The following is a 26,801-nucleotide window of genomic DNA, read 5'->3' as shown; positions in this document are numbered from 1 at the left end:
AAGTTGTTCCATTGATCAATTGTTCCGAATGTCAGGAAATTTCTCCTTAGTTCCAGGTTGCTTCTCTCCTTGATGAGTTTCCACCCGTTGCTGCTTGTCCTGCCTTCAGGTGCTTTAGAGAAGAGGTTGACCCCCCCTCTTCTTTGGGGCAGCCCTTCAAATATTGGAGAACTGCTATTATGTCTTTCCTAGTTCTTCTTTTTATTAAACTAGACATATCCAATTCCTGCAGCCGTTCTTCATATGTTTTAGTCTCCAATCCCCTAAACCAGTGTTTCTCAACCTTGACAATTTTAAGGCATGTGGACTTCAACTCCCAGAATTCCACAGCCAGCATTGCTGGCTTGGAATTCTGGGAGTTGAAGTCCACATGCCTTAAAATTGTCAAGGTTGAGAAACACTGCCCTAAACATCTTTGTTGCTCTTTTCTGCACCTTTTCTAGAATTCTTTGGAACTCACCCTTGTTGCAAAGCACAAAGAAGGATGAAAGAGGAGATTTTGGTATCGTCATAAGGGTAGTACCTTGAGGAGCCAAAAACTTTCAGAGGCCTTTCCTAGTCTAAACTAAAATTAAATTACTAAACTAAACTAAACCTAAGCCTTTTCTAATTTCGTTACTGGCCTTGTGACCACGGAAAAGTTTTGCCCCAAGTTGGATCCCTGTTCTGGATGCCATCAGGTGGGCGACCGCCAACACAATTATTTTGACTTTTTACTGTTGTTGTCAGCCGGGATGGCACTCCTGAGAAAATATTGTTAAATACAAACATTATAAACCATCCATATGCCCAGCAATACAATTGTTGTCTCGTTCACTAGAAAGTTTACATGTTTTTCTTAGGGCCAACAGAGGATTTCCAATCAGTTGGATTAAAAAAAAGGAATCCCTCAGTTTTATGTCTTTCAAACAGAGGGCTAGCTAGAGAGATCTAACTATTAGAGATCAAAGCCCTCAGAATTCCAGATAGTCTGACCAAAATAGATCAACCATTTTTCACTTGTGGCTTTATGCTCCTCAGAGGTGGATTCAGAACCTCTACGCTTTCTTCAGCACCACAACAGACATTCTCCCTCTCTATACTGACATGTGCAAAAGGGGCACAACTTCCACAGCCACAGTGTGATGCCCGGGGTGTCATTTTCTCCCTCTCCCACCAGCAAATATCTATTTTTTTTTTTTTAAAGCAGGGACCGCAGACCTTGTCAATCCCGTTTTCTGGAAGCAGAACGAGAACCTCTTGGAAAAGACAATATGGAGAATTGCACTAAACACCCAAGAGAAACACACTGGGGAAATACCAGTTGGGGGAAGAAAAGCAATTTCCTGGAGAGCTTTTTCAAGCAGGACCATCCTGTGGAGGAGAGGGAGATGTGATCGCACACCGGGTGTCACAACAGTGGGGGTTCAACGTTATGCACAACAGTCTGGACGTAAGCTAGGAACAAGACTCTTAAACGACACAGAGGAAGCAAGCTCCCTCTATCAGGAAAGACATCACATCAACAAGTCACAATCCCCAACAACATCCGTCCCCCACCCCAGAAGTAAAGAGGAACGGGAGACGTCCAGCTCAGTTGTGGTTCCACCACACTCCCAAAGGGACAGCAGAGACACAAGCTTGCTGGGATGAGACAAATTTCCTCTGCCCTGGGCACAGGGATGGGGAGAGTCCTTCCGCGAAGTTACTTCTTATTAGCTATCCGCCTTTTCCGAGTTGCCAGCATGTCATAAAAAGGGTCCTTGCTGATGCTTGCCCTAAAACAAAAGAAAATAATAATAATCAGGTTAAGTTTGCACACTACCCTAACACCTAACATCAGTGGTTTTCAACCTCGGCAGTTTTAAAATATCTGGACTGGGAAATTCTGGGAGTTGAAGTCCACCAGAGTTGAAAATCTCTGCCTGGACCACGACAAACGACGGACAAGCCTTTTCTTCCCGTATACACCTTGGGCAATTTTTTCCCACCTGGTTTCTCAACGCTAGGCAGCTTTAGCTAAAATACACTCCCTTCCCGATGTCTCTGCTGGAAAGGTAAGTCGAGGATTATCTGCAAATAGTCCTCAAGTTACAACAGTTCATTTAGCGACCGAAGTTACAATGGCACGGAAAAATGTGACTTTTTTCACACTGAATGACCACTGAAGCATTCCCCTTGGTCATGTCATCAGAATCCAGACACTTGGTAACCAGTTCATATTTATGACGGTTGCCGTGTCCGGGACTCAATTGTGGTCGTACGTTGAAGACTATCTTAGATGGACTTTGCAAGTCCATAGGATATGCAAAGCCCAAATTTTACAGCTGGGCTCTCCATACAGCTGGCCTTGTGCTACTCATCTTTCCATGAATAAAGTCCTCACTTGATGGATTTAATCCATTCTTCTTTTTCTTCAGATGTGGGAGCAGATATCCTGTAGACCACATGGTTGCCTTCAACCACCCGGCCGTCCGCTTCTGTCTTGCAGGCTTTGATCACCTGTCCTTTGTAGCTGGGGTTGTACAGCTCAAAGCAATTCTAGGGAGCAAACAACAGACCAACATTGACAGTTTAGTTTCTGTTTGGCACAGAGTTGCTCTGCTGCAGAAGCCAACATTCAACTAGAGCCTCCTTCGGCCGTTGTTGATATATTTTACCTTCATATATGCCATTCTGTTTTATGTAAGTCAGTATCATTTCTCCAACCTATGTTTCCCTTGCAGTAATAAGTGGTTTACAGTTCAAATCAACTGTCCCTAACAAGACTAAATAATGAACTGATCATCAATAATAGACAAAAACTGGGAAGACACAGAAATCAGTATAATGGTTACTCTTGCATAAGAGGTGATTATGTTTTCAGATCCGAAGTTCTTAATTTTTCTTTTAAAGTTAAAAAGCAGGGTTGGGAATAGCTCAAGGGAGTCGAGATGGTGCCTCAGCCATACAACTGAAGCTCTGTTAGTCTATAAATGAATAAACAGATGATAAAGATAGAGATAGATAGACAGATAGACAGACAGACAGACAGACAGACAGACAGACAGATATGAGATGATTGAAGTTCCTTGCTCATCCATGTGGTCATGACCACCATCTTGCCTGGTCCAAATTCCATCCCTTCAAATGGGTCCCACCCAATTGTGTATCAGCCATTTTCCATTTTATTTTAGCAGATGTTCACCATGCTAGGCAGCTGAGCTGCATCTCCAGGACAAGAGTTTACCACTAAGTTGAAGGTTCAGAAACCAGCAGGTACATCCGTAAGAGCTGCTCGCTAAGGATGAGGGCCTGATTTAAAGGGGATCAGGAAAGATCGCTGGGAGAAAAAGATCTTTTGAAGAAGACAGGGGAAGGAGGGAGATCTTACTGGTTTTCTTGGATCCTCAACTTCTTTGATGCTGAGGTTTTCCAGTGGGATGATTCCTCTGGGTTCTTTGTCCTAGGAAAAAACGAATATCCAATCAACGAGCTGAAATAGCTTGAATGTAGAAGGAGTGACGTTATTGTTGACACACCATACTCACTGTTGTGTATTCGAAATAATAGAGGCAGTTATCAGTCAGTATAAACCACCTTCTTTTCCACGTTTTCACGCGTCCGCCTAAAAAACACAAGACGCAAGACTCTCAATTAGACTTAGGCTTTGCCCTAAGCTATCATGAATGGGACAAAATAACCTGGTTACCTTGTTACTTTATTAAAAGATTAGCCATGTCAAAATCAGACAATGGAGGGGGAAATGGATATAGAAGTAGGGTTAAAATGAACAAAAGAGTTACTGAGACTCTCCTTAACCAGAAAGGGGAGTTGGATTGATTTGCTCAGCTAAGCCAGGGTTTATTTGACTATGAATTGACACTCAAGCCACAATCAGCTGAATTCAGACACAATACTAATCCATGGTTTGCCTACCCATCATTAACTGAGCTGCCGCTGGCTGGGTTCCCACATCACACACTAAGCAAAATTCAAGTGACCTGCCTTCTAAATTAATATGATGGGAAAGTTCAATCAATGTTATGAAATACAAATTTGCTCTTTCTATGAAACATGGAGCAAGTATTAAATGGAATGTTGAAATCTGAATGGAAATTCATTGAGACTTTGGACCAAACAGTAATGGTGGAATCCTTGAGTTGGTAGTTTGCTTGTAAACATTCATTACCCAACTAGGTAGCATCATCCGTGTTGGAAGGAAGTGGAGAGGAGGAGGAGGAGGAGGAGGAGGAGGAGGAGGAGGAGGAGGAGGAGGAGGAGGAGGACGATGACTGTGGGGTCCTCGGTGCTCTCTGAGCTTGCTTGTTTGCTTGTAGACTTTTCATTACCCAACTAGGTAACCTCATCAATGCACTAACTCTCAACCCAACCTATGTTGCAGATCTATTGTGGGGATAAAATGAAGGTGCACATTTTATGCACACCATCTTCCATTCCTGCTGGAATTGAAAGGACAAAGGGAAGAGAAAGGATGTTTTAGGAATAAGCCAACCTGCCTATGAACGTCCAATTTCCTACCACCAACTGACCATGTTGCATAATCCTAGCAGGGGAACAGCCTTTTCCTGGTTGGTGGGTGGCAGATGGGTGGGGGTTGAGGACACCAGGCAAGAAATTCCAGAAAGAAAACCCTCAAGATGGTGGTGAACCAGGGATGGAACGTGTGCACTCCTAGGAGCCACCCAAAATTTGATTTAATTGCACCAACTGGATCCAACTCCTACTCAAAATCGGTGGCAAAGATAACAAAATTGAAGTAGGTCCAAAAGCTAGTAGCATTTGCCAACGAGAATGAAGGAACAACTAGGAAGGATAAACTCTCTTCATTTGGAGCCCAGGTCTGTCTAGATCTTTGAGAGCCAAAGTCTTCCTTCACAGACAATGCCAAAATCCACTTTATTCTTTCTCAAATGTTTCCTTCTGCAAAAGCGCGCCGTGTTCTTCTACCTTATTCTCGGTGTGCTTTACAGTTCCTTTCTCTACGTTGCATTTTTGCACTAAAGATTATTGAACGCCCCAAAGATGAAAATGCTGGGGTAAGCAAAGAAGGCATTGAAAAGGAGACAGTCTACCCTCTCTTGGCCAGGACCAGGCGCACGAGCGGCACAATTGTTCCTTTTCAGCAGAAACATCAGAGAATGCATTCCAAAATGGGACGTTTTTATTTCTTGAGCAGAAGAGGAAGTAATTAAAAGCAGACCTTGGCTGTTTACAAGAAAAAGTTTAGTCTCAGACAGCGGAGTGGAGCTGGGGCCAACAGACACTGTAATTTGGAATTTTTAAAATCAGTCTTGTCCAGAGCAACCCTCCCTGGGATCTATTGCTTGCAATGTCTGCTACAGGATTTCACTGCCTCTTCCGCCCCTTCAGTTGGCTCTCCATTAATCATTATGCAACATCTCCAAATTTGCCCAAAATAAACGTGGGTGTTACCGATTTTTTCTTTCCTGGTTGAAGAAGAAAAGAGTTTTCAACACTACTCCAAAAACTATTTATTTTGTGGTAGAGAGGAGAATAAAAAAACCGCAGCCAAAGCAGAAGAAAGGAAAACATCCTGGAAAGTTTGAAAGAAGTCAGATGTTTTTCCATGCTGCCCAGGTGACAGAGAGTCCTCAAATTACAATCGGTCATTTAGGGACAGTTACAACGGCGCTGGAAAAAAAATGACTTATGACCACTCTTCATACATACGACTGTCACAGCATCCCTAAAGTCACATGATCATAATTACGGTGGTTGCAACATCCCGGGGTCATGTGATCACCATTTGTGATCTTCTCAGTTAGCTTCCAACAAGAAAAGTCAATGGGAAAAGCTTGTTTCTCTTAATGACCACATCATTCACTTAGCAACTATGGCAAAAAAGATTATTAAACCAGGCATGGCTAAGAAACTGCCTTGTTTAGCAATGGAAATCCTGATCCCAATTGTCCTCTATATAAAAATCGTGCAATGTAAACAGGCACGCTTTACCCCGTCATAAACTATTCAGACAAATGGTGCAGGGTTTTGGAAGGGGGGGGGGGAATAAAAAAAATCTCTTTTACTGGTATCTCCTTTCAAATCTATTCTCCGTGGATGCAACTAGCATCTTTTAGAGGAAGATTTGGATTCAAACATTTGCTAGGGCTTATGTAGGAAAAAGAGGCAGGAATGGCGTTTTCTCAGTCCTAACCCACAGGGAAATTGCTGGGGCAAACACACACACACACACACACACACCCCTTTTGTAATCCGTGAGAAGGCAGATTTGCCAAAGAACGAAACAAACCTCAAGATTCCTGGCAAAGGTTTTTGGCAATCCATTCACATGGAGGAGGAGAAGGAAAACCATCTGCAATTCATTACATCGTTTCCCATCCTCCTTAGCTTTGAAAAAGGGCAGCAGACAGTTCCTGCCTCTGATATGGACCAGGATTAGACTCTGAAACGAGTCAACAGTAAATTAGAAATTAACTGGGAATGAAAACAGTTGCTTTCTGGGCAGACCGTCCCATGAAAGCTGGATCTGTAACCAAGAACGGCAGAGCTTGCATCTATATTATTGTCTACTCTTTCGTCAGAGTCTGGATGACTTTGGAGAACCTCTAGCTTGGGTAGAAATGTCCATTTTCAGGATGCACGAACACCCAAGATTCCAGGTAGACTTGGATAGGTTGGGCCCCCAGGATCCTTATTGAAAATAAGGATTCCAATATCTTCTAATAATATATGGATAGTACAATGGTCATAGGGTCTTGGAGAGAGGGAGTGACTAAATTTGGAGCCCTATATCAGAGTTTTCCAACTTCAGACATTTTAAGAAAAGAAAGACGAGGGGGGACGTGATAGCAGTGTTCCAATATCTCAGGGGCTGCCCCAAAGAAGAGGGAGTCAAGCTCTTCTCCAAAGCACCAGAAGACAGGACAAGAAGCAACGGATGGAAACTAATCAAGGAGAGAAGCAACCTGGAACTAAGGAGAAATTTCCTGACAGTGAGGACAATTAACCAGTGGAACAGCCTGCCTCCAGAAGTGGTGAATGCTCCAACACTGGAGGTTTTTAAGAAGAGACTGGACAGCCATTTGTTTGAAATGTTATAGGGTCTCCTGCCTGAGCAGGGGGTTGGACTAGAAGACCTCCAAGGTCCCTTCCAACTCTATTATTATTGTTATTATTATTATTATTGTTATTGTTATTATATTGTTGTTGTTATTGTTGTTGCTATTATTGTTATTGTTGTTGTTATTAAATGAGAATCTCCTACGTCAATTTCCATTGTTTGCATCCATTTCTGACATTGAAGTAAGGATATGTTTTATGCCAATGGCATGAATTGGAACTGGAATTTAGTCTGTTCCACACGAAAAGTCTGTTGCAGCAAACGCCAAGAAATTAAGATTTTACTGAGAAATAAAGGGAAATTCAGATGGTGCTCTAATTCCAGAGAAATCAAACGCCACACTATCAAACTGCCCTAAATATCAAGTGGCTCGGAGATAGGGTGTTAAGATGTTACCAAGGACTCAGCAACTTGCTAAGGCTTCCGACTGAAACGTGCTCCATTCTGCAGGCCCCGGCCGAGCGATTTAGTGACAAGCAGAGAAATGTCAGCAAAAGGGACGCTGAGGAGGGGTTAAAGGAAAACAGGCGCAAACAAGAGAAGGTTGAAAAGAGAGTACCTACCTCCTAACGCAGAATAAGAAGGGACAGCCAGTCACAGAACAGAAAGGTGATAGATCTCAGCCCAAAAGGAAAACAAGAAGGCACGTTTAAACCACTCGTTTCCCCCCAAAAAAATCACAGCCCCAAATCAAATCAACAGAAAGGCACAAATAACAAAGTGCGGAAAAATAGAAGACATTCAGGTATAAAAGGGAAAAAAGCGTGTGAGTTTCCTGGTTAGCTAACCAATACTAAAAAAATATATTAAGAATATAGGTGGTCCACAACTTAATGACAGTTGGTTTGTAATTACAACGGCACTAAAAAGTGTCTTATGACCCTTTTTCACACTTAAAGACCGTTACAGCATCCCCATGATCACGGGATCAAAATTCAGACGCTTGGCAAACGACTCATATTTATGACGGGTGCAGCTTCCTGGGGTCATGTGATCAAAATTCTGACACTTGGCAACTGACTCACATTTATGACGGTCGCAGCGTCCCAGGATGAGGCGATTCAACTTTGGCGACCTCTTGACAAGCAAAGTCAAGGGGGGGGGGGGAAAGCCAGATTTCCTTAACAATCGTGTCACTGCTTTAACAACTGCAGCGATTCACTTAAAAAATGTGGCAAGAATGGTTGTAAAAGGGGGCAAAATTCGCTGAACAACTGTCTCACTTAACAACAGAAAATGTGGGCCTCAATTGTGGTTGTATGTTGAGGAGATCATTTAAATCCAACCATGTTTTTGATGCTTGGAAAAAAAAGAGAGAGAGGTGGCCTGCGTTTCTGAGGAGATTGGCAACCTCAGAAATCCGACGCCACAGCTCGGCCTAAAACAGTGGTGGCGAACCTATGGCACAGGTGCCAGAGGCGGCACTCAGAGCCCTCTCTGTGGGCACGCATGCTGTCGCCCCAGTCCTAGGCCTTCAGCTGGGTTTTATAAAACCTTTTCGCTTTAGGCCTCCACCGCCATATACAAAAAAAAAAGGTTTAATCAATCAGTCAATTTCAACTTCTTGTGGGAAAAAAAAGATCTTGCAAAGTTGGAATTGATTGATTGAACTTTTTAGTCCCACCCAGTCTGCTGTTACCACCACAGCCATGCCCACCCAATAGGCCATACCCACCCAATGGGCCACACCCACCCGGCACCCGACGATGCATAAGTGGGTTTTGGGTTGCAGTTTGGGCACTCGGTCTCTAAAAGGTTCGCCATCACTGGCCTAAAAACATCAAAAAAAAAAAAAAAGTGAGAAATCTGCCATGCAATAAATGCTTTCAGCACAAAAAGGGATAATGCCGCCATTCGGTGGGATTTCCAGCCCAGCAGTGGAAGGAGAGAAAGGGGAAAAAGACAAACGAGCCATCAGCCGAGGGAAAAGGTGGAAAGGAAGAATCGATCGACTAACCTAATTTCAGGAGCCAGCCTTCTCGATCTGGATTAAAAAAAGTATGGGTTAAATCGTTCCCGTCGTCTTCTGGAATTTTGAAGGGCTCGTTTTTAATGCTTTCGTATAAATTCTAGAAGAAACCAGAGGGCAGAGGAGGTTAACGCCACCTGGACGAATACAAATTCTGTGTCCGGGGCAAAGGATCAGGACCGTACGTTAAGTTGCCGTTCAGAAGATTCATTGCTCAAGCCTGTACACAAGGATCTAGTTGAGTAAAGGTTCACATCTGAATTGGTGCCAGATAAGAGTTAATGGGATTCAAAAGAAGTTTGGACCATTTGTGGGAACTTAATAACTCTAGGGTAATGACTCACTTAACTCCACCCCTGGCTCTGCTTGCTCTTCTACATTCTGTCCAGAAATCAAGAATCTATTTTTTCTCGGAGAATCAATCGGTAACTCCTTCTTTCCAGACCTTCCCCTCCTTTTCAAACCTGGTGTTAGGACACGCAACTTGGAAATGAAATATAATTTGGTCTAAAATCTGGAAATGTTTTTCAGCATGTCACCCAAATTTAGAGGTTGCATGACCTGGAGAGATACTGTGCTGAGAACCCAGTTGAATTGGTTTCTACCATCATCATCCCGAGAGTTGATTCACTGATTCCTTGGCCACCCTTCAAAACTCAACATCACATGTTCATCCCGTTTGCAAAGCCACTTACCCGTAACAATTCTTCCGGGAGGTCTCCCCCCTCGTTAATACCTCGGTTCATAGATATGAACCTCTCTGCTGTTGGCTTGTCTCTCACGTTGTGGTTATGCAGACTGGTGTTCAACATAATGATCGCAAAGGAGAGGACATAGCAGGTATCTGGAGAATGGAAGATCAAAGCAGAACAGTTGCTTGCAAAACCAGCCTCTGGCAAATTAGGAATGAAGCAAACCAGAACATTTTTCTCTCTCTTACGACCCCCGGCAGAGAGAAAAGACATCCTGTTGGAGTTGTATTGAACTTGGGACACAACTCTCTCGGGCATGTAGCTGAGAAGGAAACCTTATATGAGTTTGCATGAAATGACTACCGGTGGTCCTCACAACCACAGTTGAGCCCAAAATTTCATTGCTAAGCTAGACAGTTGTGAAGTGTGTTTTGCCCCATTTTACAGTCTTTCTTGCCGCAGTTGTTAGTGAATCTCTGCAGCTGTTCAATTAGGAATGTGGTTGTTAAGCGAAGGTGACTCTGCTTGTCAGAAGGTCACAAAAAGGGAGTCACTTGACCCCCGGGACAGAGCTCATGTATCCCTGAGCCAATCTGTGTACGTGGCCAATTCCCCTGCCTTCCAGCCAACCTCGGTTGCTCTAAAGAGGTTTGCAAAACCTTCCAAAACAAAATTCAATAGTTGTTACCAGTGGCAACCATGACAAAAGCCGGCCAAGCTCTGTCAACACCGAACCCGTTGAGACTTGCAGGATGTGGAAGTCCAACCGATAAGGACCAATACAGGTGGGAAAGGCCACACCCACTCACCTGTAGACTGGAAGACCCCAGGGTTGCAAAGGCAATAGCGCGAAGCAAAGGCCTCCATCATGCGGTCGATTTTTTGAGCTTCTCCCGGCAGCCTAAAACTCCACAGGAATTGCCTGCAAAGATATCCAGAAAGTCATATGTTGCACAAGATCAGTCAAGCCAATCTTCTCTGAAGCTGTGATTTTTCACGACAGCCGTCATATGGCAGTGTGTTAAATGTTGCAGTCCACATACATTTAACAGCCCCCCAATCCAGGAGAGAATCATGGAATAACAGTGTTGGAAGGGACCGTGGAGATCTTCTCGCCCAACCCCCTGCGTAAACCAGAGACCTCATACAATTCTGGACAAACGGTTGTCCAATTTCTTCTTGAAAACTTCCAAGGGTGGAGCACCCACAACTTCTGGAGGCAAGCTGTTCCACCAGCTAATTGCATGTTTCCAAATCTTTTAGGGGCCATGCTAAGCCATGATTTGTGTGAGCCAGGCTACCTTCATCCACACAATCTCTGAACAGGTTCCTCCTTCTCTTCAAGTTACAAGAGAATTTGTCCCCTGTGCAAACATAGCCAAACAGTGGCTTAGTCAATGCATTATGTTGAAGCAAATTTGACCCTGGGGATGGAGAAGCACAGGCTTGACCAAAGGGTTGGTTAAAAAAAAAAAAATCAAGATGGCAGCCAAAAGAGGGGGGGCTTCTATCAGAAGGTCGGTGCTGCCATCTTGATCTCTTCATATATTTTTTTATTTTCATTTTTTAAAATTATCTCTGCGGGCGGGCGATCGCAATGCAGCCACATTTGCTAAGCTATGAGTTATATTAAGAAACCCCATTGGCTGAAATGAACTAACACACCAGCTATTCCAGTACAAACTGACTTGTGGCTTAGCGTAGGAGGCTGTACACAATGTTAAACTCTACAGTTAAGATCACGAGAGAGTTTAATCGCGGGATCTTCACAGAAAAGCCTTGTAAGTAGCCTTCCACACACACACACACATACGCACACACACCCCGACTACAGCCTCAAGCATTTTTAACCCTTTTTCTCCAACAGCCTCTTTAAAATCTTTCCTACCGTAATGCTTGGACGAGATTGAGATCCACAAACTCATGGAGTTCAACAAAAGCCTGAAGTACTTTAATATTAAAGTCATCCCTGTAAAAGAAAGATGGAGAAGTTGAAATAGTAACTGTTTAATTTAATGTTCAGAGGTTGGGCTTTTGAGGTGGTTGGGTTATTTTATTTTAATTGGCCAGTGACCAAGTTGTGATCACTGGTCCAAACCAGGCAACTTCAACAATAACCTTAAGGAATTATTTTTATTATTAGATAATTGAAAAAAGGACATCGTCATCAATGCACAAGCTGTGGATTAGGAGGAGGACTGTGGGGTCCTTGGTGCCCTCTGAGCTTCGTTGTTTTCTTGCAGATGTTTCATGACCCAACTAGAAAGCATCATCAGTGCTAGAAGGGAGTGGAGGATGGAGGAGGAGGACTGTGGGGTCCTTGGTGTCCTCTGAGCTTGGTTGTTGTCTTGCAGATGTTTCATGACCCAACTAGAATCATCAGTGCTAGAAGGGAGTGGAGTTTGGGAGAAGGAGTAGGAGGAGGAGGAGAAGAGAATTAAACCTCCAAAGGATGTCCGAGCTATGAAGTGAATCACCCAAAACAGGACACACCAAAATTAAAACTGCCACTGCAAACTTTTTCTTAGCCGGTGCATATTGTTACATCAGACCCTGGTGTCACAACTGCACACCATTCTTCTGCAGACAGTGTCCTCCTCTGTCCAAGGGAGGGACTATTGTTGGTGAGGAATGATGTTCACAAATATTTTCTTACCTCCACCCTGCTTACCTGACATTTCATTACCCAACTAGGCAACATCATCAATGCTAGAAGGGCGTGGGGTTAGGGAGGAGATGGAGGGAGGAAGAGAAGGAGGAGGACTTTGTGGTCTTTGATGCTCTCTGAGCGTGGTTCTTTTCTTGCAGACGTTTCATGACCCAACTAGGTAACATCATCAGTGCTAGAAGGGAGTGGAGTTTGTGGAGAGGAGGAGGAGGATGATTATGGGGTCCTTGGTGCTCTCTGAGCTTGGTTGTTTTCTTGCAGACACTTCATTACCCAAGTAGGCAACATCATCAGTGCTAGAAGTGAGTGGGGTTAGGGAGAAGGGGGGTGAAGAGGAGGAAGAGGAGGAGGAAGACATCATGGTCTTTGGTGCCCTCTGAGCTTGGTTCTTTTCTTGCAGACATTTCATTACCAAACTATGCAGCATCATCAGTGCACTGCTAAGGATACCACTGGTGATGTTACCTGGTTTGGTAATGGTAATGGTAATGAAACATCTGCAAGAAAACCACCAGGATCAGGGAGCATCAGAGACACAGATGCCTGTTGACACAAACCACCATGACACAGGAACAACCAAACCCCGCCTTGCCTTTTCTTTTTGGGCCAGTGGGAATCCCATGATTCAGCGTCATTTAATCACGTTGATATGAAGCCCTGCAAATCACAGGGTGTGTCCCAAAGGCAGAAGCAGATTAAAATGTGGGGGATCCGCTTCCAGCCTAAGAAAGGGCAGGTGGATTTTGACAGGCGGTTTCCAAAGACAGCCTGACAACCCTCTCCAAGAATTTTAATTAATATGTCGAAAAACCCACTCATTAAGTCAGAGGCAAGCTGATGGTTGTGTAAATACTAGGAAGCCTTTGGCCAAGGGGAAATGAACGTGGGGAGGTTCAGAGGCGGCTGGTTGTTGTTGTTGTTGTTTTAACTTTGACACAATCATATCAACCACGACCATTGTGCAATTGAGCAAGTAGGCCGGAGAGAGTTTTTGAGGTCTTCGCCGTGTCACTAAGATCACGACAAGGCCTTTCTTCAAGACCTCCTTGTTATCTTATTCTGTTTTTCTCTGGATAATTTTGGTCAAGTAGGGCCTCATCCTTTGTAAACCGGGTAGCAATCACCTGTTTTGTCAAGAGGATGAAAGGAAGGAGAGGAGAGGAAAAGAAAAAAAAGGAATAATACGGCTGCCTCACCAGATTGAAACCAAGGCATGTCGTTAATATGAAATTGTCCTGGTTTCAATTCCTCACTTCCTAAATCCCAATTCTATAAATGCTCTGTAGGATTTTACCTGTCGGCGTTGCAAGCCAACACTGCAGAGTCTTTTAGATTTAGGTTTGGGGTGTGGATATTGTATTTATTTACATATTTACTTATAAAATTTATTGGCCGCCTATCTTACCACAGGATAAATCTGGGCGGCTTATAGTCATAAAAAATATTTCTATACATATACATGAAAGCATAAATTCATTCAAATGAAATGTTAAAACCTAAGGGCATGTGGGGAGGGGAGGGGTGGAGTGGGGGATGATGGGATCTGTGGTTACTCAACCAACCCCCTCCACTGTGCTGTTCTGAACTGAACTGAAGAAGCTTCTTGGATGAGAAGCAAAACGTTTTCAAGGGGGAAAAAAAAACAAAAAAGTTAAGTTGCCTTTTGGAAAAGCACATTTGGGACGACTTTTGTGGATCTGTTTGCCACCTTGAATTATTTTTCAAAATAATAAAGGCAGGATGCAAACGAAGAAATAAATTCAGGTAACCCTTGACTTACAAGCTCAACTGAGCCCCCAATTTTTGTTGCTAAACCAGACAGTTATTTTGCCCCATTTTACGACGTTTCTGGCCACCGTCGCTGAATTTTGACCAGGGAAATGCTGCTACGGGTGAAAAAATGGTCATAAGTGGCTTTTTTTCCAGTGCCGTTGTAAGTTCGAACGGTCACTAAACAAATTGTTGCGAATTGAGGACTACCTGCGAAAGGAAAGGAAACCTGAGATTCTAAGCCCAGCTCTCCGTGTCCATCTTAAGAAGATACACCTCAGGACTGGCCTCCATTTACCTTTCCCCGAGATAATCGCCGATAACAGTTTTATTGAGCCCTTCCCCTTTATAAAGGAACTCAGCAATGTCTTCTGGCATCTTCTGCAGGAGATCATTCTCAATGAGAAATTGAATTCCCTAAAAAAAAGAAGAAGGAAAACAAAAATTCAGGCTTTGTTGCTCTTTATCAAAATTTACATCCTGGAAATACAGAATAACAGAACTGGAAGGGACCTTGGAGGTCTTCTAGTCTAACCCCTTGCTCAGGGAGGAAGCCCTATACCATTTCAGACAAATAGCTGTCCATCTCTGCTTAAAAACCTCCAGTGTTGGAGCACCCACAACTTCTGGAGGCTGGTGGTTCCACTGGTTAATTGTTCCCACTGTCAGGAAGTTTCTCCTTAGTTCCAGGTTGCTTCTCTCCTTGATGAGTTTCCATCCGATGCTTCTCGTCCTGCCTTCAGGAGCTTTGGAGAATAGCTTGACTCCCTCTTCTTTGTATTTAGCAATAGCATATTAACTCATGGCTTGTTTTAATCACAGTTTATTGAGCAAGGAAACTCATTGACCCTAAGGCTTGGCCACTTCATGATTACACATTGCTAAATACTACACTAACCTGTCGCTTGTTTTAACCATGGTTTGTTGAACAAGGACATTTGTCCACCCAAAGCTTTGGCCACCTCATTGCTAAAAACCACACTAATCCGTGGCTTATTTTCACAATGATTAATTGGGATTAATAATGTTAGGTTAACATGGTGGCTTGCTTGTTTTCGACTCAAACCTCGCTGTGCAAATCTGGTTCTGCTTTTTGAGCCTTTAGAAAATAGCCTTTTAACTACCCTTTTGAAACCAGGACTTCATGGGAGCAATTCCTGGGCAAGATTTATTGCTCTTTTTTTGTCCTTCTTGAGACAGTTGGAACCACAAACTGGCCAGAGTGGAAATACTGGGTTCATTTTCCCAAACAAACAAACGGAAAGTTCAAAGCAGGTTCGGGATGGAGGAGAAATAAGGAAAAACAAATGTCTTTTTGACAGAAGGAACCCGGAGGCCAGCCGCAGCACTTGGTGCCAAAAGGCAAGCGGTCCTTCCTGTTCCGGAGGGAGGAAAATGCATTGAATAATTTTATTATCAGGTTAAGCACAAAGATATTTTATCAAGCCTGGAAACTCTTTTTAGTCTTGAAAAACGGCTGCTGTTTTTCACTCCTTTTCTCTGTCTGTGGGGGGGGGAGTCACTTGTGACAGGTCCTCCCACTTATGACAACATCCTCACGATTAGGAGCTTGGCAACCAGCATCTATTTAGGACGGTGGCAGTATATAACCAGGGTCACGTGATCGCCATTTGCCTTCTTCCCAGCTGGCGCCGGACAAACAAAGTCAACGGGGAGAAACCAGATTCGCTTAACGTCCACACGGATTCGCTTAACAACCACAGGGGGGGGAAGGTTGTAAAATGGGGCACAACTTGCTGGACAACCGCCGTGCTTAGCAGAAATTCGGGCCCCCGTTGTGATCATAAGTCAAGGACTGCCTGTGTTACACAAACTTCCCTAAATAAATATCTAGCCGAGACACAAAAAACCAAGAATCAGATTTCCATTTGGAGGCAGCATTTGGTTACCCAAAAGAATTATGTTTCCTTTCACTCTATCTCTATCTCTCTTTCTATCTATCTCTCTCTCTCTTTCTCTCTCTCTCTCTTTCTCTTTCTCTTTCTCTCTCTCCATCTTTCCTGTTCTTTCTCAGTCTTTCTCTTTCTATCTTTCTCTCTCTCTTTCACTCTCTCTATATCTTTCTCCTTTTTTCTTTCTCTTTCTCTTTCTACTTTTCTCTCCATCTCTTTCCCTTTCCCTTTCTTGCTCTTTATCTTTCTCTCTTCTTTCTTTCTCTTTCTATATTTCACTCTCTCTATCTTTCTCTCTGTCCCTCTTTCTTCCTCTTCCTCTCCTTTTCTCTCTCTCTCCTCTCTTTCCCTCTCTCTCTCTCTTTCTTTCAACTCTATGCTTTCTTCTAATGGGACTTGTCTTCTGGAAATCCAGATGACTCAAAAAATGAAATTAGCGTCATCGGAAACAAAATCAAGCTAACCCCGTAGGGAGAAGACAAAGTTCCAGATGTATTTAGCTCTTAGGAGGTGAACCAGACAAAAAGAACGTGCCTTCACTGAACTGTCTCTTTGAGATCTAATAAAGAAAAAATGGAAAAATGGATGAAGACTGAAATGTAATAAGAGAGATACGTTTGCAGAACAGCTCTAGAGAGCATGCTCCAATGTTGCCAAGCTCCATTTATTGGGCTTTTCTAGCAAAGTGGTACAATGGAGATCAGAGGAGCTGGGTTAATAAAGCAAGATGGCATCTGTCATTGCATGCTTGTAGCTGGGAATTCGGGCAGTTGGCTGGCTGGAGAATTCTGGGAGTTGAAGTCCACGAGTCTTAAAGTTGCCAAGTTTGGATACACCTGATGTAAATCTACTGTATTTTAATGAGTTAGGGGTCATGCTGGCTGAGGAATTCTGGGAGTTGAAGTCCACGAGTCTTAAAGTTGCCAAGTTTGGATACACCTGACGTAAATCTACTATATTTTAATGAGTTAGGGGTCATGCTGGCTGGGAAATTCTGGGAGTTGAAGTCCACAGGTCTTAAAAGTTGTCAAGATTGTTCACCCCGGCTTAAAGCATGCAATCAACACCTCCAACTATAGTTGACTGAACAAACTGGTTAGACAAACCATGATTTGGCCACATGAAACAACTCAGCTCAAAGTACGCATTCTCAAGAACTAAGAAAGTCTCACCTTCTTGGGATCCATGTTAAATTTTTTCCTTCCCATTGCAACTTGCTTATTCCTTTGGGTAGCTTTACTGTCAGTTTGGAGGGAAGAGAAATAAAAAAAAGACAGAATTAGAACAAAAATGTGTTTCCTCAATTAAATTGAAGGCATTGTTTATGGGTCAGGTGAGCGCACAAGGAGCCTTCAACCCCTTCTCGTGGTTTAAAATTGTTATTAACTCAGAGAAAAATCAGAAGTAGCTTTAGCTTCATGGCAGAGAGTCAGAAATGGCATTTAAATATTCTGGCAAACGCAGGAGCCAGGAATTATAAGGTTTTAACCCACAAACCAGTTAAACTGGATTCATCCAAAGGAACGGATGGAATAATACACCGAGTGTCTGGATGCCAATAAGCGTTTAGGTTTTCTGCTTTGCTAGCACAATCCCACAACTAAAACGATTGCAGAGGCTTGATAAACAAACCACGGAGGTTGTACCCAAAATGCCATTGCCGGCCTCGTGCCAGCGGCAGGATGCAAGGCTTTATCTAGCTCAACCTTCAAAAACTTAATGCAAGAATCTCAACCTTCACATCTTGAAACCTTCAATTCTGGGTCCAGATGCACTAAACTAACACACTCTGAATAAGGGGGAAAGGGTTCTCTCTGTTATTTTTCCCCAAAGGCAAACAAAAATATAATTTTTGTTGTCTTTGGGGGGGGGGGGAAATAAGAGAGACAACCCCTTTCCTCTTATTACATTTTTGTTTGCTAAGATCCAAGTGCGAGTTAGGATAGAAAACCCTTTAAAATTTATTCCTGCTCCAGATAAAGAAAAGCATGTTATCTTGCAGCTAAGGAAAAAAGATTATACAATAAACTGACTAAACAAAGAGATCTGATGCAAAAGTCTGCATTTATTGACTGCAGAAAAGTTCCTGCCAGGAAATACTGTCCATGCAAAGGAATTTTTGTAGCTCTGGATTGAAATGTGGGATCCTTGGTGTTCTTTGAGCTTGGTTGTTTTCTTGCAGACTTTTCATTAACCAACTAGGTAACATCATCGGTGCTAGAATGGAGTGGGGTTTGCAAAGAGGAGGAGGAGGAGGAGGAGGAGGAAGAGGAGGGGGACTCACCTCTCCTCTACGCTGGTCAGGTGATCAATCTCAGTCATAACTTCTGCAATCTCAAATTTTAACCGCTGCAGAAAGAACACAAAGTCAGAGTTTAGCCTTGGCAAATGTCGTGGATGTGTCCTTTTGGTGCCGTTGGCTGGATTCTGTATCTTTGTTCTTTATCCTAACCCTTTTTGTTTTTCTTAGTTTAGGGTTTTTTTGGGGGGTGGGATTGTGTTGTATTTTATGTCAAATGCCCTACTGTGAGCCACACAGAGTCATTCAGGAATGGGGCAGTGCCTAAATCCCATTGATCTAATTAAAATAATGAAAGGCGATTTCCCAGAAAGTGCACCTGTGGGGTGGCAAGTTTGTTTATTTCTTTCTTTTCTTTTTCTTTTTAAAAGGAATTTAGATGCTTCATAACATCTCGAGATATCTTTATCTACCCTGTCATTTTATCCACAGGACGTGGCAGCTGAATTACCTTTGCTGAGTAGCAATTATTTTAAAAAAACAAACAAACTTGAGTTGAAAAAACAGCAGGACAACTTAACTGCCACAACCCAGGGAGTCCCTCAACTTACATCTATCCATTTAGCGACCATTCAAAGTGATGACCCTACAACAACCGCAGAATCCCTGCCATGGCGTGACCAAAATCCAGGCAGTGAATCGCTTAAGAACTGTGGCAGAAAAAGGTTGTAAAACTGAGCACGGATCACTTAACAATCCCCTGGCTTAGCCATGGGAACTCTGCTCCCAATCGCCGTAAGTCAAGCACCCCCTGTGATCCAATCCAGGAGACAAGAAAGTTTATTAGAAAAAGAAATTGATTACCTCTATATCGTCAATTAATTCTTTTTTTCTGCGACGGATGTTTAAAAGTTCCTCTCTCTCCTCCGCAGACAGATCATCAGGCACTGGATGAAAAGAAAAGCACCCTTGTAAACCGTCTGAAACTACTAATATTTTACTAGTGAATACTACACGGGCCTCTGCTTGGTGGGTGTCAATGTAAGGTAGACCCCATAGAAATACAGATAGTCCTCAATTTACGACTGTCATTGAACAGGTCGTAAGTCAAGGACTACCTGTACTTCACCCTCTGTCCATAAGGAAAACTCCTTCAAACTACAGTGAATATTATTTCTTTAATAGCAAAGACCTTTAGGGCAGGTTTATTTTCCCAGAAAACACTCAACAATAATTAGCAAGCAACCCCATTACAGCGTGCAAATCACATCTTGGCTAATGTTGACGCTGCTCACTTACCTTAAAAAATTATAAAAGCAGATGGCCCCTCCAACTCTGTTGCAGAGTAAAGGCTGACACAATTAACCGCATTAAATTATTCTACATCAGTGGCAAAGGGCACCCATGGAGATCTTTTAAACTGCAAGTGTTTTGTTTTTGGTTTTTTGCTTGCTTACAAACAGACACATTTAGGAAGCTGAAAAGGAAGATGGTATCTTTAAAAAAAAAAAAGTGTAGCAGCTGAAAAAATTAGCTTTTGACAAGCTCCAAGGAGAAGCCCTCCTTTTTGCAGTGATTCATTTAACAGCTGCTGCAAGAACTGTTGTAAAATGAAGCAAAACGAAGTTAATGGTCGTCTCACTTGGCAACCCAAATTTTGGCCTCCATTGTGCTTGTTAAGTCGAGGACTGCCTGTATCCCAGCATCGCTTTGCTAACCAGAGGAAAATAAGCTTTGTGTGTTGGAAAGCTTTTCCCAGAAAGTCTGAAAGGGTAAGCAATATTATTCCAGGGTGGGGTGAGCGTCTGTCAGAGTCGTCTGAAGGAAGAGATGGGGATGTATTACAAATAAGCAATTCTTGGGAGCAGCAGGAGGAAAGCTGCTTGTGTAAATAAAGCAAGAAATATCTTTTGGCTGCTCTTCCACGAACACACCTTTGATCTCCCAAACTTTTTATAAGCAAAGATTTGGGCAGCAGGCTGATACTCTGTCAGAGGACGAGAGGATATAGGCTCTGTCTGGTTCAGTAGCGTTAGTCAGGGTCAAACTTCACAAGCCGAGTCAAAAATTATCCCCCACCCACTCACTCTCTTTAGCGGTAGAAGATTAGTAATCCCTGAGCTAACAGACTTTGGAAACCAAGAATTATGAAAAAGCAACTCATAATAAATATGCCTAACTCTGCTGAAGGAGAAGGAGAAGGAGAAGGAGAAGGAGAGAGAGAGAGAGAGAGAGGGGGAGAGAGAGAGAGAGAGAGAGAGAGAGAGAGAGAGAGAGAGAGAGAGAGAGAGAGTGAGAGAGTTCTGCACCTTAATCAAATTTAAGGAATGCTACCGTTCACAAACGGGAAAGAATTAAGTGTTATTAAGTGTTTCCTTTAAAAAAAAAAAGTGCTTAGAAGCTGGTTCTGAATCTTACATCATCAGTGCATGATGTTATTTAGTTGGGCGATGAAATGTCTGCAAAAAAAAACAACCTAGCGCAGAGAACCCCAAGGACCCCGCAGTTGTCCTCATCTACTCTGCAAACCCCACTCCTTTCTAGCACTGATGATGTTCCCTAGCTGGGTCATGAAACTTTGGAGAGCCACCTGTCTCACCATCACGGAAGACCTGTCCAAATTGTCCCGTAGTTTAATCCAGAAATCGTTCCTCAGACGGAAACTTAGTAAACCAGGTGCCTCGCTGGAGATGATCCGGGTCATTTGGCAAATAATAAAACCCGAAGAAATGAACAGATGGTGTATCTTGATTTTCCCAAAGAATTAAGACAGATTAGATGATGATCAAGACAAACCATTGCTTGGTAAAGGAGTTTACAAGAAGAAGAACACTAAGTAAAGTCACACGTTTCTCCTGAAGGTCCATTAGTGTTCCACGAGGCTTGGCAAATATTTGTTGAGCACTTCGCCAGCCAGGTATCTGAACACTTAGTTAAATATCTTCTCCTCCTCCTCCCATCCTTTCATTACCCCAGTGATACAAAAAGTCCTGTTTTGAAAAACACAGATTGAAGCTGGAATAATACGTGCTTCTCTGTTCTTCCCTTATTTTTTTTTTTCCATCAGGCACCGCAATCTGATAACAAGCAGGTCTGTAATTTGTGTACTTTGCTGTCGTCTCCCAGAATGTGCATAAGTGGCTTTTAAAGGGCAAAACACAAAAAGTAAACTCAATTACAATGAAGTGATGGATTCGTACACAAACATACACGCATACCGTTTTGAGAAAATAAAGACCCGTCATCCTGTTCCTGGAAACAGATGCATCTTTCTCACAAACTCCCTTTTCTGGATTGCTTTTAAAAAGACAAGTGTTTTGTTTAGGGAATCATGGCCTTTCCCCCCCCCCTCCAAGAATCTGTCATTACTAAGATTGAGTTCTGATTTTGTGATTCAGAATAACTGACTGACGAAGTGGGAAGGGATCTTGGAGGTCTTCTAGCTGATCCCCCTGCGCAAGCAGACCTATACCATTCCAGACAAATGGCTGTCCATTCTCTCCTTAAAAACCTCCCATGATGGAGCACCCACAACTTCTGGAGGCAGGTTGTTCCACTGATTGATTGTTCTAATTGTCAAGAAGTTTCTCCTTAGTTCTAGGTTGCTTCTCTCCTTGGTTAGTGTCCATCCGTTGCTTCTTGTCCTGCCTTCAGGCACTTTGGAAAATAGCTTGACTCCCTCTTCTTTGGGGCAGCCCCTGAGATACTGGAACACTGCTATCATGTCACCCCTCGTCCTTCTCTTCATTAAACTAGACATACCCAATTCCAGCAACCGTTCCTTATATGTTGTAGCCTCCAGTCCCCTTATCATCTTTGTTGCTCTTCTCAAAGATTTAGGAGGAGAAGGGGAAAGTCTGTGGGGTTCTTGGCACTTTCTGAGCTTGGTTCTTTTCTTGCAGACATTTCGCCACCAAACTAGGTAACATCATCAGTGTTAGAAGAGGATGGGGTTTGCAGAGAGGAGGAGGAGGAGGACAACGACAGTGGGGTCCTTGGTGCACTTTGGAAAATAGCTTGACTCCCTCTTCTTTGGGGCAGCCCCTGAGATATTGGAAGACTGCTATCATGTCACCCCTAGTCCTTCTTTTCATTAGACTAGACCTACCCAATTCAGTGATGTATACTCATATTTTGCCATGTTACTTCTTTTTGATTTCTCATGATCTATGAAGCCATTCCTATGGTATATAAGCCACAGTTTACAGTTTTGTATAACAAAGATCCCTACTATAACAATTCAAACACAATGGTTAAACCCCACTTAGCCTGATGACAAACCGCAGATATAACCCATCTGTGTTATAGCGGAACTAGTCCAAGGACTGTGGTTAGTTTTAAACCATAGATGTAAATGGACACTGGAGATGTATAAACTTAGTGATGTGAAAATATGTAACATGCCGCATCAGGTTTTAAAAGGAGGATTTCAGTTTGTTTTTATTCAGCAATATTTGATTAGCCATGGCTCAATTAGTCCTGCTTGGAGGTTTAACAAAATAAACAAGTGAGCATCGAGAATCAACCTCGGGGGGGGGGGGGAGGGAAGCAACGCAACTCACAGAGAGATGGAGAAACACCAAGGACCCATTTTGTGTATCTAAGAGGATGTCCCAAACATTCATAGAGAAAAGTCTCAGATTTGGCCAAGTATTAGAAGACTTGGTCCTTGTTCTTCCACGCTCCTCTTTGAACAAGCCTTGGGTATTTAAGGTCTGTCTATTTCTGTTCAAAGGATGTTCAAGACAAGAAAATAAACGGGTCTGCAGTTCTGTGCAAAGTTCACGAGATAAGATAACCACCTCCAACTGAAACCAACTGAAAGATAAAATGTCCTGAGTTATGGCCGAAGGTCAACCAGGTTTTGGAAGAATCAACCACCCAGATATGGAAGAGGTCACAAGATAATGGGCTTAATTTAAAACAAGAAATCAAGGAATGGGAGGGAATGTATGGGCAGCTCCACTGGGGAGAATTACTCTTCTCACTGCTTCTGCCGGGGGTTGGACTAGAGGACCTCAAAGGTCCCTTCCAAATCTGTCCTTCTGTTATTCTGAGAGAAGAAAACAAAGACATTTCAGCAGTGAAAAAGGAAGGGGAAGAAAAAAAATGCAATCCCTTACCAAGAATATTAGTACCACATGTTACTAAAACAGGCAAGGCTCACGGCTTGCAGAATAAAGTAATAACAAAAAAAGATGCACACACCACCCCCCCTGAACTCGGCAGACAAAGATTGTTGATATGTCCCCGTGAAAGAATTTCAATTTAGCCCGAAGGAATGAAAAATGTGTTTCCTAAAACAACAATTCTTCTTGGATCTCAAACAAAAGAGATTTTTTTATATTTTTTGCATTGCTGCAGCTAAATTAAGGGAACCGGCTCCTGCATTTTGTAGAATAGAATAGAATAGAATAGAATAGAATAGAATAGAATAGAATAGAATAGAATAGAATAGAATAGAATAGGAATATGGAGGTCATCTAGTCCAACCCCCTGCTCAGGCAGGAAACCCTACCTACACCATGTCAGACAAATGGCTGTCCAGTCTCTTCTTAAAAATCTCCAATGATGGAGTACCCACAACTTCTGGAGGCAGGTCGTTCCACTGGTTAATTGTTCTATCTGTCAGGAAGTTTCTCCTTAGTTCCAGGTTGCTTCTCTCCTTGATTACTTCAGATAATTACTATTATCTGTTGCTTCTTGCCCTGCCTTCAGGTGCTTTGGAGAATAGCTAGACTCCCTCTTCTTTGGGGCAGTCCCTGAGATACTGGAACACTGCTATCATGTCCCCCCTCGTCCTTCTTTTCTTAAAATGTCTGAAGTTGGAAAACTCTGATATAGGGCTACAAATTTAGTCACTCCCTCTCTCCAAGACGATATGACCATTGTACTATTCACTAATGGTTAACCATGGTTTATTAAACAAAGGTTCTTGCCACACATCAGCTAGGCATTACAGCAAAAACCCGATTTATCACATCGGGATACAAGACCCTTCATATTCAACATGGCGATTCAGACCATTAACTCACAATATCATTTTTGAAATGATCCAAATCAGTTCATTTGTGCGATGACTTAAATCAGAAACCACAGACTCTCTGATTTAACAGACCATTGGAAATAACAGACATGATGATGATGATAATGATGATGATGATGGAAGGGACCTTGGAGGTTATCTAGTCCAACCCCCTGCTCAGGCAGGAAACCCTTTCAGACAAATGGCTGTCCAGTCGCTTCTTAAAAACTTCCAGTGTTGGAGCATTCACTGCTTCCGGCGGCAGGTTGTTTCACTGGTTAATTGTTCTCACTGTCAGGAAATTTCTTCTTAGTTCTAGGTTGCTTCTCTCTTTGGTCAGTTTCCATCCATTGCTTCTTGTCCTTCCTTCAGGCGCTTTGGAGAATAGCTTGACTCCCTCTTCTTTGGGGCAACCCCTGAAATACTGAAACACTGCTATCATATCCCCCCTCGTCCTTCTCTTCATTAAACTAGACATACCCAATTCCAGCATCTGTTCCTTATACGTTTTAGCCTCCAGTCCCCTGATCATCTTTGTTGCTCTTCTCTGCCTTCTTTCCAGAGTCTCAACATCTTTTTTACATCGTGGTGACCAAAACTGGATGCAGTATTCCAAGTGTGGCCTTACCAAGTGGTATTAACACTTCACGTGATCTCGATTCTATCCCTCTGTTAATACAGCCTAGCACTGTGTTGGCTTTTTTGGCAGCTGCAGCACACGGCTGGCTCAAATGGTCCGCTAAATCCAGGCTCTGCTAAATCAGGGCCCTGCTAAATCAAGATTTCCCTGCCTAAGTGGCAGGGATTGAGTTAGCATGGTATCCTAAGCAAAAGCTAAACAAAACATATCATGGCATAGCACTGAGCATGAATATAACTTCCCCTGGAAGCCAAATGTCACTTTGTGGCTGGATCAACTTCCTCAACCTTTGCATGCTGACATTTGCATTCTGGCCGGAGTATGTTGCAAACAAGAAAAAAAAAAACTGGTTCCTAGCAACTCAGGAGAAATCAGGGTTTTAATTCTCTTCTTCTCTTTTAGAAACAGATTCAGCGTTTTGTTTTGTTTTTTCACCTTCTGCTGTTCAACTGGAGGGAGAACATATCAGCCAGATCTGTTGACAGGAGAAAGAGGGAGCAAACATGGACACTGCCTATCCTGACGTCACTAGAGAAGTGAAGCAACCCATTATTGGCATGAGGACCTTGTGGCACACACAGCAACATCACGGCTTGTACTGGATATGCTTGTCAGGTGCAAAGGAACAAAAATCACACTTTAAGCTACCATTAGGAATATTTTATTGCTCAAGTCTATACACAAGAATGTAATCAGGGAAAGGTCAGCACTAAATTGGTTGTAGATAAACGTTAATAGAATTCAAAACTGAATAACAGAATAACTGAGCTGGAAGGGAACCTGGGGATCTTCTAGTCCAACCCCCTGCTCAAGAAGGAAACTCTACACCATTTCAGACAGATGGTTGTCTATTCTCTTAAGAACCTCCAGTGTTTGAGTGGGACTTAGAACATTTGTGGGAACGTAATGATTCCAGGCTGATTCCTCTCTTGACTCCGCCCCCAGGCTCTGCCTCTTCTTCTCCTACATCCCATGAGTCAAAAGTTCTGAGGTTGGAATGAGAAGGTGTAAGGTAGAGCCCCTTAATCTCCCCAAACCACATAGCTGATCCTAAGAGTTCCCTGGACTCCACTCCAAGGGATTCAGAAATGTGACGTTTACAATTTGCGGCCAGTATTTTTATCTTTTCATACAGAGCCCAGCTCCCGTGAGGACCACAGACAGAAGAATGAATTCAGAGTGGAGCAAGTGATTTTGATGGCACCATGGCGGATGGAATGTGCCAATGCTATAATTAGCCATAATTAGATTGTATTGCAACACCTAATTATAGTTCCTGGGATGCATATCATTAACCGCTGTGCTAACATGGCCTCTGACAGCCCTGGCATTACGTACGTATAAGAACCTTGCCACTTTAGGACCTTAAAAGTAGAAGGAATGGAAGGATGGATGACATTTGATCATCAAGTCCACTTAGATGCTAAGAGGGGACAGGTTTTCTCTGGCTGAGTCTGGATCTAGGATCTGGAAAAGATATAGTCCCCAAATTGCACGCTATCAATGTTCATTAACTTCTTCATTTGTCCAATCCAGTGCCCGTTTTGGAAAGAGGAAGCTTGGTGATTCAATCCCCCACAAATAGAAATCTCAGAGTCCTTGTGAAGGACGTTTACATCTTTTGAAGGACTATATTTTTTCTGCTCATCAGTCAATTGCAGTATCTTCCTTCCTATTCTTCTTTTATTTCTTTTGAGCGGCAAAGACTCTTAACAGAGGTGGATAGATATCTGCAGTCTTCCAGAAGCTGAGCATTACAATTCCCAAGAATCCCAGCGTCTCTGGTCCACAGCAAGGGATG

General features: G+C 42.9%; 1 protein-coding gene across 4 annotated transcripts in view; it reads right to left on the bottom strand.

The window, feature by feature from the left end:
• Positions 1-222: 222 nt before the first annotated feature.
• Positions 223-26,801, bottom strand: part of CYTH3 (cytohesin 3) — a 41,440-nt gene continuing 14,861 nt past the window's right edge. Inside the window, exons 2-14 of one of the 4 annotated variants that reach the window (XR_005558766.1) lie at positions 19,200-19,282; positions 18,381-18,445; positions 17,269-17,335; positions 14,482-14,600; positions 11,634-11,714; positions 10,555-10,667; positions 9,749-9,897; positions 9,041-9,153; positions 3,510-3,588; positions 3,353-3,424; positions 2,366-2,520; positions 412-1,757; positions 223-283 (exon numbers count right to left, since the gene is read on the bottom strand). Coding sequence is in view for 3 of the 4 variants with exons in the window: in XM_039360642.1 (XP_039216576.1) it covers positions 1,685-1,757; positions 2,366-2,520; positions 3,353-3,424; positions 3,510-3,588; positions 9,041-9,153; positions 9,749-9,897; positions 10,555-10,667; positions 11,634-11,714; positions 14,482-14,600; positions 17,269-17,335; positions 18,381-18,445; positions 19,200-19,282 (1,169 nt within the window). In the remaining variant the exon portion in view is untranslated. Of the gene's footprint in view, positions 284-352; positions 1,758-2,365; positions 2,521-3,352; positions 3,425-3,509; positions 3,589-9,040; positions 9,154-9,748; positions 9,898-10,554; positions 10,668-11,633; positions 11,715-14,481; positions 14,601-17,268; positions 17,336-18,380; positions 18,446-19,199; positions 19,283-19,634; positions 19,653-26,801 lie in introns of those variants that run through there. The other 3 variants (XM_039360643.1, XM_039360641.1, XM_039360642.1) reach the window with 3 other exon arrangements.

Source organism: Crotalus tigris, unplaced genomic scaffold (genome assembly GCF_016545835.1).
Source record: "Crotalus tigris isolate CLP2741 ecotype Arizona unplaced genomic scaffold, ASM1654583v1 scf7180000019173.45859301935:6455823, whole genome shotgun sequence".
NCBI classification, from domain to species: Eukaryota; Metazoa; Chordata; class Lepidosauria; order Squamata; family Viperidae; genus Crotalus; species Crotalus tigris.
This window is presented reverse-complemented; position numbering and strand designations above follow the sequence as displayed.